At 43.0% G+C, this 12,597-nt stretch overlaps 1 protein-coding gene across 2 annotated transcripts in view; it reads left to right on the top strand.

The window, feature by feature from the left end:
* SLC25A12 (solute carrier family 25 member 12) overlaps window positions 1-9,381 on the top strand; it is a 98,843-nt gene extending 89,462 nt beyond the window's left edge. For both annotated transcript variants that reach the window (XM_004577065.2, XM_058664621.1), the window contains 5 exons: window positions 1,704-1,844; window positions 4,056-4,194; window positions 6,638-6,796; window positions 6,920-7,010; window positions 8,326-9,381. In XM_004577065.2, coding sequence (XP_004577122.2) covers window positions 1,704-1,844; window positions 4,056-4,194; window positions 6,638-6,796; window positions 6,920-7,010; window positions 8,326-8,530 — 735 coding nt within the window. In that variant the 3' untranslated portion in view covers window positions 8,531-9,381. The remainder of the gene's footprint in view (window positions 1-1,703; window positions 1,845-4,055; window positions 4,195-6,637; window positions 6,797-6,919; window positions 7,011-8,325) is intronic.
* Window positions 9,382-12,597: the final 3,216 nt, after the last annotated feature.

Genomic DNA, 12,597 nt, shown 5'->3' with positions numbered 1-12,597 from the left:
CTATTATTTAAACAAGAGATTTCAGGAAAGTAGTAAACTTTTTTGAATTGGTTTGGTCTTTAGCTCCAGGAGCAATTACTTGGATTATCATTTTAACATAATTTTTCACCCAGCAATCCTTTTGAAAGTATTGTTTGCTTAGATTGAAACACTGAAATGCTTCCTTCTGCCTGCAGTGCAATAGATTAAAGGAAAGAAATACAGGCAAATCAACATGTAAAATTGGGTCAGTACGTCGTTGGGGGATCTATGTGTCAGTGGTCTGGATTGTGTCGAGTTGGGGAGTTACAGGAAGCCAAGAGGGAGAGAAGGCAAATTGCTGCATCTCCCTGCTAGGTGGACAAAAAGGGAATTAGGGCCCTGGGGACTCCAGAACAATGAAGGGCCCGTGAAGAGGAAAGGAATCCAGTGTCAGGGTTGGCAAGTGTGGATGTTGAAAGAAGTCAGGGGTCATGACTGGAACAGGAGTAGTTGGGGGTTTTGTAGCCCAAGGGCAGTTAGGAAAAAAACAGGCTGAGCCTCACTACTACCCCTTGGGAGGGGGGTCTGGGAAGGTCATTGGTTTTAGATCAATGAGCAGGAACGTGACTGAATGAAGTTGAGCGTGGAGGCTGCATATGGGTTGCCTGGCATCCAGTTTGTTGTCAATCTACACACGTGGAGGAGTTACAAGGCTCTAATGAAGCATATATATTATATTCTGTGTGTGATGTGCATTGTAAGGATTATATAGTAGAATTATATGAATATGGTTATAGTTAATGTAAATGGCTATAGTTTAACAGGAAGATGTATAAATGAGATTTTTTTTCATGTCATGAAAGGAAATAGAAATGTTTATGATCTAGTCATGACACATACGCATTTTTTCTTTCTTTCAAAAACCGAGGAAAGGAGTTGGTAATAGTTGAATACTTTTTTTCCCTCTGCTAATCTCTTAACAGATTTCAGATGCAAATGGACTCTCATCCAAATTTAAATCTGTGTCACTCACCACCAGACAGTCGCTTTGATCTGAGGGTGATATACTCACGGTAACTAGGTGGTCCATTTCCCAGTACTGCCTTGCAGAGTTTTCTTGGTTTTGTCTTGAAATGATACTGAAATTTGTCTTGCTAAATCCTTTCCTTTTATTTTATGATTGTGGCTGTGCGCCAGTCTCTGTGAGTTTTGCACAGGATAATACCTTTTAGATCTGAACCTGAGGAGTCTGACTTAACGCACCCCTGTGGGGACCAGGCTATGTTAATCGCTCTGCAATCCAAGGCAGGCAAGCTAGTGGCTGGGCCCAAGAGAAGGCTTACTGATAACAAGGGTGAAGCAATACGGGAGGATCTGAATTTAACTCTAGTGTGTAAAGATAACCAGTTTGTTACCATCACTTTCCCTTTCACTGGGGAGAACCCTGCTCTGCATGGGTTGTTAGTGTTGGTGCTTTGAATGTGTGGCTAGGGTGATCCTGGAAAGACCTGATGAGAAACAGTCTTGACATTTCCAATAAATGCTGAGGTAGAGTGACCCAAGACTGAAGTGGGGACCAGCAGCCAGCACGCTCCGTCATCCACTGAGTCATGCCATGCTCATTCCACAAAAAAGGGAGGTGTAAAGAGAACAGGAACTGGGGATTCTTTTTTTTTTTTCCTGATTTATGTGGCCAGCCAAGCTCTGATGTGGGAATTGCCTCTTTTCTCCTTTCCCTGCAGGCGGGAGGCTCCCAGGTCATCTTCACTAACCCACTGGAGATAGTGAAGATTCGCCTGCAGGTAGCCGGAGAGATCACCACGGGACCCAGAGTCAGTGCCTTGAATGTGCTCCGGGACTTGGGACTTTTTGGTCTATATAAGGTGCGTAGATACCATGGGCATGGTAATAGCAGGGTGTAATGTAGTCAACAGAAACGTGAAAGAACACAGAGACAGCCTCCCTGCTTCACTCCCTGTGCCCAGGTTGAAAAACAATCTTGTCCAGCAGGGCAGTCTGTGGAGTAGAAAAATGAAACAAAAAAGAAGAAATCAGGACTCTTCTATTGGAGGCCCTGGGATATACAAGCCTGCTCTGCTGTGGCCATCTTCAGGCTTTTATGAAGCTGCCGGCAGGGAGGTGCACCTGCTGGTTTCAGGCTTACAGCCTCTCATTTGATGAGGGTTTGGGAAAAGTTTCTTTGGTGTTCCCTTTTGGACTGGCTTAGGACTTCAAACGTCTGAGTTATTTCTATTGTTATCTTCCCAATAGGAGCCTCTCTTTGTTTTAATAATTTGACCGCAGTAAAACAGTAGTGGAGTTTGGTAGGATTCAGGTCTTCAAGAAGTTAAGTGGTAGGATTTGTCAGTAATTAATTCCATTAAAACAGCCACAACAACACCACCACACCAGAGTGTACTGTAGTTTAGCGAAATGCCAGTCAACAGATCCCTTCCCTGCAGGTATGCTTACTCCCATCATTACAGATCAGATGTAATGGAGCAGAAGCTATTATTTTTCTTAAACAAGGGAGAGTATTTCTTTCCATTCCTTTGCCTGGTATAAGAGAGACTGGGTAAATTTAGCTGCTGTGGGCAACTGTGTTTCCACAGCATTTGATTTATTTATAGATCCATCACACAGAAATGTGTAAATTTGCTTTTATAGCTGCAAATTAGGAATTAGAATTTCTCTACATTAGATTCACATAGCTACAGGACTGTCTGGAAACCTTTAAATAATCTCAGAGTTTTGTGCATACTTTTTCTTCCCAGCCTATTCCTAATTCCTATTTGTTTTTGAATTCTCATTGAAAGCTGGAAAGTGTTTAGGCTTGCCTGTTCCAAACAGAGCCGTTAGGGAAGCCAGTGCCAAGGTACAGAATTTACCTAGCTAGATAAAGGCCTGCACCATAGGACAGCGTGCGCTACTGACACAGCCGAGGGAGGTGTTCGTGTGATCTTAATTACTGCGACCAGCTGTTCATGGGTGTTTTTTACTCCCATAGAAACCACCTGCTAAAATATTTTGTCTGGACTGCTTCCGATTCTCCACTATGGAAAATAGAGGAAAGATTTGTGCTTTCTTTTTCCCTTTCCCTATAATAGTTAACTGCCTTTATCGGTCAGTAGCTTCTATGCTGGCACTGTGGGGACTATAAACAGATGTAGATTGAATTGGTCATTTGTTAGCTTAAAAAAAAGTATCTGAAGGGCAGAGTGACACAGAGGAAGAGATCTTTTATCCACTGGTTCATACCCCAAATACCTACCACGAGCAGGACTGGGCGAGCTGAAGTCAAGAGCCTGGAACTCTATTGAGTTTCCCATGTGGGTAGCAGGAATCAGCTATTTGAGTTTATTATTTGCTGCTGCCCAGGCACATTAGCAAGAAGCTAGATTGAAAGTAGAGACAGAGTTTGATTCTGGGCTCTCAGAAATGGGATGTGTGCATGTTAAGCAGCAACTTAACTTGCTGTGACACAGTGCCCACCCTTGTTTGTAGCTGTGCACACTGCCTTCGTTGGTTACTTCAAAATGCAGCTATTGACTTGGGGACTCTAAATCTAACCTCCTACTCCCTCCCCCTGCCTGAGCTATGGAAATCAGTCAGCTTCGAGGTTTGGGAACTGATTTCTTATTATCCTTAAATTATGTGTAGTGCTGTGTGTACTGAGTTTCATCGTGCAGCATTAACTTATGGAGCTCTGCCACACAGCATTGTTCTGCTGATAATTAATATTATCCTGCACACTTAAATATTTGTTAAAAAGAGAGATGTGGTATTACCACAACAAAATGTACATTGATTGTTTTTTAAAATTTTGAATTTCTGCAAGAAATACCAGAGAAGTCTTGCTTTGTCAGATTCTGGCCGTCTGAGTTACCAAGCTCAGGACTTGAGGACGCGCCATCTTTTCCCCAGCTGTGAGCCTTGCGTGTTTGAGGCCTGTGTCCTTGCCATTTCCTGCCCACATTCCTTTTAGTGCTGCTTGAGGGTCACCTCAGCTTTGTCACGGAGAGCCCTCTGCGTCCCATCAGGGCGTTCGCACTTGCTTACCCACTGTTTTAAACGATTTCCTCTCTGTGTGACAGGGTGCCAAAGCGTGTTTCCTCCGAGACATTCCCTTTTCTGCAATCTATTTCCCTGTTTATGCTCATTGCAAACTACTTCTGGCTGATGAAAATGGACGCGTGGGAGGCTTGAATCTGCTTGCAGCTGGGGCCATGGCAGGTAACTACACAATTGTTTGTAACCGTCAGAATCCTTTTTCTCTTCCTTTTGAAGAGATACAGAATGTCCGTGTACTTTTCCCTCTGTTTCTGGAAGGGTTATTGTTTGATTCTGACTTAGTTTAAATATGATCGTTTTTTCTCCTTTGTGGGATGTGGTATAATTCTGATGAGCGTTAATTACATTTGCATAATGTGGATAAACAGCTTAATGCAGCTTAGCAACTCTGAGCCAAATTAGATATGCCCATCTAAATTGGGCTTTCATCATTAATGCATTTCTTAGCCTCCTGTGCCCTGAAACCTTGGGTGCAGCCAAGCTAAGCATTAAGGTGAAAAAGTTCCTCATCAAATCAGTTGTTTGGTTATACCTCATGCTATGCATAGGTCTAGCGTGCCTTTACTGTCTTTGTATGTTGGAATCTACATGATTTGACTCAAAATTGAGTTTGCCTCACAAAGCTGTTCCCCTTCTTCCTGTCATCACCTTCGTTAGACCTAGAAGTAGTACCCTTCGCAAACCACTCCCAACTCAGTTCTCATCTTTCCTGACTCTTAACGCTATGCCTTTATTTGTGGTTTGTTCACATTGAGTTCTGTGCTCTATTCTACTGCAGGATTCTAGGACATGAGTGTCATTCTGTTTGTGACATATTAGCCAACCTAGTCATAATAAGAAGAACTCAGTAACTGGGGAATGAATGAAAACTTCAGTCTGAGATACTAAATTAGACACGGAGGGGATTCCTTGTCAGAGAGGGCCTAAACACACACAAGAATGTCTTAAGATGCTTCCCTCTCCTCTCAGGCACAGCCTTACTCCTGAGGTAGAAAGAGCTTACTTGGAATAGAAGGGGAGAGCCAGTGTCTTTGGCTGTACCAACACTGCAATCAGAAATGGCCGAGGAAGGAGAGGACGTGTTTGCTCTCCCTGTGGCCAGCAAGGAGCTGTTTTTGAGCTCAGTGTGGCTGAGAGTGTTCAGTGGCATCTCTTTTGGTAGCCCTGGTTAAACAGCCAGCCCACCCAGGCATGCCTCGGAGTGTGCCATGCTTGGGGTGTGCTGAGAGACCTTGGTTCTGAGAGTGTTGGGATGAGCCATGCTGCTGTTTCTGCTTATGATGACAGGCAATGAGTTGCGATGATTTAAATCTCCTGCAGGGAACTTTGAGCCCATTTGGGGTTCAGCATACCTTGTCTGTGGGCGTTTGTAATTTCAGTCAGATGTGCATTGAGAAGCCAGGAGATTACTCTGCTGCTCTGCCTTGGCATGAGTGTTTGCGCAGCCCCTTTTTAGGTACTGACTAGTCTCCTGGTTTTAAATGGGGGCCAACATTTTCCCTCTAAGCTGTTCCCTGCACTTTTTGCTCAGCAGCAAAGGACAGCCAGGAAGATGGTCTAGCTGTGGGCAGCCGTTTGCCAGTGGATGACGGAACCAAGTAAACATTTCCCACGTTGCCACCAGCTTCTCGCCCACAGACATTTGATGTCAGTTTTCAGAATGAGAGATGAATGTCCCTAATTTTTACCAGTAAAGCTTTGCCAGCAGGCACTGAGTGTATTCAGCATCCCACCTACCCAGGCAGGCAATTTACCGAGTTTCATCTGAATAGGGTGCGGCATTTGCATCGTGCTCTAACAGAGCTCCCTGCAAGGCCCGCCAGCTCCATCTGCCTAGCGATGATGTAGTGATGTTCAGGCCAAATTGAATTTCCTCCCTCTGGGGAAGGTTAGGGAGCTCCTTTGTTCCCTGTTTTATAAGTAAAAAGATGTGGTTGTGAAAGCCATCTTCTTTGGCCCGCTGCTGATAATTCTTCACCCGGCCCCAGGGAGCTCTGGCTCTGGGGAGGATGGGAGGGCCAGTTGTTCCTTAACAGTTCACCCGACCTCCTCTTGCATCAGTTGTAATGACTTCCGTCACGTAAGCATGTCTGAAGCCAGTCACAGCCAACTCTCAACTTAGCCCTGCCAACAGGTGAGTGGTGGTGAGTGTTGACACCTCACACAGAATCGGCGCAACGCACCGGTTTGGGGTCAGCTGCCATTCAGCAGCTTATTAAGTTAGCATTATTCTCTTACTTACTATGCATGAAAAGACTTGAATCTTATTTTAGAAAGTAAAAAAAGGGTAAAATGATTGAAACCAAAAGGGAACACTTGGGAACTGTACCGAATCTGGCTCTATTTCCCCCCCTTCTCACTGTTCTTTCGTGTCATGTGGCATTTTTGTTAACTCAAACATTAATGTGATTTGGTCCTCACCATACTGAAGCAGCTCACAGACCTTTGTATTTTTGGTGTCCTGACATGAATTGAGGCAACTCTGAGTTTCCCCTAGGTGGTTGAACTTGTAGATGTTATTGTTTGTCCAGTGTTAGCTGGTTCTCTGTCCTTGAGACGTTTTTTGAATACATTAAATGTGGCTTCTCCCCGGACTCCACCGTAGGTGTGCCTGCTGCTTCCCTGGTGACCCCCGCTGATGTCATCAAGACAAGGCTGCAGGTGGCTGCCCGGGCTGGCCAGACCACCTATAGTGGGGTCATTGACTGTTTCAGGAAGATTCTTCGGGAGGAAGGGCCCTCAGCCTTTTGGAAAGGCACTGCAGGTAGGTGCAGGCCCCACAGAGCGGCTGGCTGGCAAGCCTGTCCCTCTGCGTGTTTCTTGCCGTGTGTCTTTGCCTCGTCATTGCTGGTTCTCAGTCTGCGCTGTGCCTGCCCCTGTTTTGCAGCCCGGGTGTTTCGGTCCTCTCCCCAGTTTGGTGTTACCCTCGTCACCTATGAACTTCTCCAGCGGTGGTTCTACATTGATTTTGGAGGCCTGTAAGTATGGCTGCTCAATCATCAAGAACATGAAAATGTTTGCTCTACAAAGACACCCTTGAAATTCTTAGCCAGAAGACGGAACCCTTGAAGACCAATGCATTTAAGACGTCAGCCTTAAGAAGCTGTGGGGTCAGCAGAGTGAGATCTTGACAAGCAGAAGCATGCAGAGTGTATTAAACAACCATTTGGGAAAAGCCTGAGGAGATGATCAATGGAAATGTTTCATGAACAATCGTCTTTTTTAGTGAAAGTAAATCCTGAGCTTTATGGAGTTCTGTGTTCATCATGTGGATTAGATTATGTGGCCTTTTCACCAGAAGTAGTATAAATGTGTGCTGGTAACAATTTTGTGAATGGTTTTTGAAAGGCCCAAGTCCTTTTGCAACTCTGATATTTAATTTACCCCCCCCCATAATTTATTATCAGCTAGGTAAAGTTGTTCTTAGAGATAATTTATTGCAAAAAAAAAAAAAAGTGTCACGTGCAGGTTGTACCTCTGGGTGTGATCACTGGAGGGTAGACCATGGTGCTGCCTGCAGCTCACCGAGCGCTGGAAATGTCGGCAGTGGGGAAAAGAGGAATTCCTTGTTGACTTTGCTGGAAGGAGAATCTGTACCCAAAGCAAGTAACTATTAGCTAAAGCAGAAAACTTAAATGCTATTTGAGAACCCTCACTTCATAACAGCTTTGTAATTTCCTGCTCCAAGGCCAACTGGGGAATTAGATTTCTGCGTGGGGAAGGCACCTACACAGAAAGTGACAACATTCGTCTTACAGTTCCATTGTGAAGATGTTAAGCTTCGGGCTTTTCTGTGTTTCTAGCCTTCTGTTAAAGGAAACAGCTGAATCTACTTCTCTGTACACATTTTTAGTGGTAATCTACAGGAATCTGCTTTGAAAAGAAAAATGCACACTTGTGAAAATAAGTGAACTATATGTTATGAAAATATGAAAGTGTGAACAATTATATAACCACTTTATGCTTATTTCAGAACATTTGGAAAACAGTAAAATATCAAAGTCATCCATCGTCCTATTTACTAAAACTGAGTATATTTTCTTCTGATCTTATTTCTGTGAATCTATTGATGTAGGTGTATCAGCATTAAAACAGGCCATTTCTGTCCCACATCAATTATGTATAGCTTTTAGAGCAGGTATCAGTTACAGCTAATGCAGCATGGGCAACATGGAACTAGTTGAGACAGAAGTTATTCTTTGTGGCACACGGGGTCAAGATGAAAATGTTCAGTTGTAAACCAACCTCAGCAGTCTTGAGCAGGCTAACTGTTGGGTTTTCTCGCCTCGACAGCAAACCCTCCGGCTCAGAACCCACGCCCAAGTCACGCATCGCGGACCTGCCCCCTGCCAATCCTGATCATGTCGGTGGATACAGACTCGCCACGGCCACTTTCGCTGGCATCGAAAACAAGTTTGGCCTTTACCTCCCCAAGTTTAAAACTCCTGCTGTTGCTGTGGTGCAGGCAAAAGCGGCTACAGCCACGGCACCTCAGTGAGAACTGTCGGACTTGGCCGAATGGCACGCTCCAGAGGCATGCAGGAGAGCAGCCGTGTCGTGTGAGTAGTCAGCTGCATGGTGCTGACTGAGCTGAGGTGTCAGGCGGCCCCTTGTCTAGGACGTATACATATATCTGTTTATAAAGTAACCATTGCCCAGGGGAAACAACCACAATGCTTTAGTCTTACGTGTTGGATGTTTTTCTAAGCCTTGGCATGAGTTAGTGTTCTAGACTCTGCTTTGCACAGCTTGCACTTATGGTGACTGTACATATTGTACATCTTTGTACAGAGACATCTTGGCACCTCATCCCAACAAATCACATTTATAGAAATGTAATGCAGTTCTGAGTGGCTTGAAATGTACAGAATGTTTTGAAAGTGTTTTATTAATCACATGAGAATAAATGTATTAAAATCATTCTCTTATTGATGACTTATGAAAATAAAGCATCAATATTAGATGCATTTAAATGCCTAGTTTATCTTCCGTTCTAGAATAAGAAGATGCAGGCATAGTGAGACCTAGTGCTAATGCTGCCAAGTAGGTGGTACTTTGCAATGATGCATGCCTGCCAGTGATGCCAGAGGACCTGGCTGATGATCTGTGGGTACTGATGTGTTAGCATTCGTATTTGAAATGATGTGGATCCTCCCGTGTTCATCAGTCAGAAGGCATTGCCTAGACAGCTCCTCTCCTGCATATGGAAATAGGGATGTCTCCTGCATTACTGGCTTGGATTTTGCAAGGCAGAAGCAGCCAGTTTTTCAAAATCAATAAAGGCTACTTTGGCAATTGCCTTCATATGGACTTGATTCCAGACAAAAATAAACTGCACACCAAAATGTATGCAGTGTGGTTGGATTTTCCTTTGTGTGTATACTGATAGTGTTTCTTTTGTTGTCATTGCATTAATTCACTGTTGATTCCAGGCGACTCATGATCAGGTTTTTGTTCTGTGTCCCACCTTGATGAGCCATGGACGGTTAGCTTGAAAGGGCCAGGATGGAGACAGGGAAAGGGAAAAAGAGGAAAAACTCTAGCTGCTGATTTTGTGGGGTCTAGGTCCTTACTTAGGAGTCTGAATGCAAACTACTTATTCCAGAAGTCACTCACCAAGGGCGTGAATACTAATTGGGATGTAAGCACACATCTTGCAGCCACAGCTATACTTTGTTATGGATGTAATTTGACAAGGACCATCAGAATTTATTTACTTGAGCAAAGAGCTTTTAGAACACATTGCTGTTATTGCTGGTGATCCAAGACATGAGAAGGGATAAGCTTGGAGATGGACCAGGGCACTCAGTGTCCTGCACAGCCACTGTCAGCTGCTGCCTGACGACCCTGCAACCACAATTAGAAGCTCACTCAAGACTCTGCAAGTACAAAGGAATTAGCCCTGAAAGCAAGTCATTTCCAAGTGTATTAGATTGGTCTCATGAGAATGGAACAAACAAAAATGCAGTTGGCTTGCTGTTACTGCTTGTTAAAAATACATAAATATGGATCTATGATTTTAAAATGTTCATATAATAAGTATTTAGAGCAAGATATAGAAATGTCCTCTTTAGCATTTCTTATCCACAGGTCATCCCTGCTAACAGGTTAGAGTTTAAACTTATAGTCTCTTTATTAAAGAAAATATATATTCCTAGTTTGAAAAGTAGGGTTATATATGTGTGTATGTTTTTTCTGTAGCTGCTTTTATTAAATCAATATGTCTTTGGGAAATTTCCATGTTGGTTCATAAAGATTTATTTTTAATAGCAGCATAGTGTTTCATTGTATGAATTAGGAGACTTTTCAGAAATACTTCCTTATAGACATTTATTCATTTTTTTCACTATTGCAAACAGTGCTGTAGTAAATGGTAAACATCTTTGAATATATTTTGAGTGCATATAACAGTATTTCATTCAAGTACCTACTATTATAATACTTGGAATTGAGTAATAAGATATGAGTTTTACATTTTTTAAAGATTTATTTTTATTGGAAAGTCAGATATACATATAGAAGGAGAGACAGATCCTGCATGTGCTGGTTCACTCCCCAAGTGGCTGCAACAGCTGGAGCTGAGCCGATCTGAAACCAGGAGCTTCCTCCCCCGGGTCTCCCACATTGGTGCAGAGTCTCAAGGCTTTCCCAGGCCACAAGCAGGGAGCTGGATTGGAAGTGGAGCAGCTGAGACATGAACCAGTGCCCATGTGGGATCCCGGCATGTGCAAGGCAAGGACTTCAGCCGCTAGGCAACTGCGCTGGGCTCATGAGTTTTACGGTTTTATGCAGAGTACTACAGTCTTCCCCAGAAGCACTTTACTGATTTGCCTTTTTGCAATTGGCATAAGAGAATGCCAAATTTTTTTTGCAACCCCAGCAAAAAATGGATATTATCATTCTTTGATATTTTAGCAAGTCATGGCAGGTGATCACTGCTAAGTTACTTTAGTTTTAGTTTTCCTAACTACCAGCGTATTGAATTTCATATTTACTGGTCATTAGTACATTTATATACTGTATGTAGTACATATATATACTATGGAAAATACATGAAACACAGAGGATCTTCAAAAATTTCATAGAACGTGCATGTTTTGAAAACTATGCATGGTTTCCAATTTTTTTGCCCTGATATGAACTTTCGATTTCATTTTTTTCCAAAAATTTTGTGAAGAACCTTTGTGTACTTCCATGTTTACACAGACATGCACACACATATGCACATGTATCTTTTAGACAAATGAATGTCCATGTGAGAAACTGGGTTGAGAGAAGGATCATTTGCAGCATCCCAGAAATTTCCATATGCCTTTCTACAACCACTCGCCTACCTTAACACCTCCCTTCTCCTGTTTGCTTTTCTTTATGCTTTTATCAGACGTATGTGTGTATACGTATGTATGTATCCCAAAACACTGTTATAGCCTCTTTGCTTTGAAATGTATAGGGATCAAAGTAGAGTGTATACTTTTGAGACTTTACTAGGCATTCTGTTTATAAGATGCGTCCGTGCAAATAACATGTGTAGCTATAATGTATTTATCCTACTGTGTGAGTGTGTTACTTTTAATTTTACTCTTGATGAACATTTGTTTTTCTTCCAGGTTGGGGGTATTGCAGGCATTCCTATGGATGTTTTGAACATGTTTGCTGGAGTGTGCATCTGTACAAGGATGTGAGCATCAGGATGGAGTCAGGCTCACAGGGTTTATTACATCCAGCTTTACCACATTAGGCCAAGAATCTTCTCCAAAGATTCTTAAACTGATTTACATCACTCCCAGGATGTGTTGGCTTAACAATGTGACCCAATCTGGTAGATGTGTAATGACATCTCACTGTGGTTTTAATTAGAATTTACTGCATATCAAATGAGCCTGAACTCCTTTTATATATTTATTGGTCATTTTGATTTTATCTTTGGTGAATGAAGTGTTATTGTCTTTTGTCCATTTTTTCTCATTTATTCTCAAGGGACTTCTTCATGTATTCTGGATATTTATGTTGTTTTTGTTGAAGCTTTTGCCATTTTGTGCATTCTCTTTCCCAGTGTCTTTGACATATTAACATATTTATTTATTTTTCAAGATTTATTTATTCTAATTGCAAAATCAGATATATAGAGAGGAGGAGAGACAGAGAGGACAATCTTCCATCTGTTGATTTACTCCTCAAGTGACCACAACAGCCAGAGCTGAGGTGATCTGAAGCCAGGAGCCAGGAGCCTCTTCTGATCTCCCATGCGGGTGCAGGGTCCTAAGGCTTTGGGCCGTCCTCGACTGCTTTCCCAGGCCACAAGTAGGGAGCTGGATGGGAAGTGGAGCTGCAGGGACTAGAACCGGCACCCATATGGGATCCTGGCGCGTTCAACGCAAGGACTTTAACCACTAGGCCAACGCACCAGGCCTGACATATTAACATTTTTTTTTAAAGATTTATTCATTTTTATTACAGCCAGATATACAGAGAGGAGGAGAGACAGAGAGGAAGATCTTCCGTCTGATGATTCACTCCCCAAGTGAGCCACAACGGGCCAATGCGCACCGATCCGATGCCAGGAAC

This window comes from Ochotona princeps, chromosome 5 (assembly GCF_030435755.1).
Source record: "Ochotona princeps isolate mOchPri1 chromosome 5, mOchPri1.hap1, whole genome shotgun sequence".
NCBI lineage: Eukaryota > Metazoa > Chordata > Mammalia > Lagomorpha > Ochotonidae > Ochotona > Ochotona princeps.
Note: the sequence above shows the minus strand (reverse complement) of the source record. Positions and strands in the feature narration are given on the sequence as shown.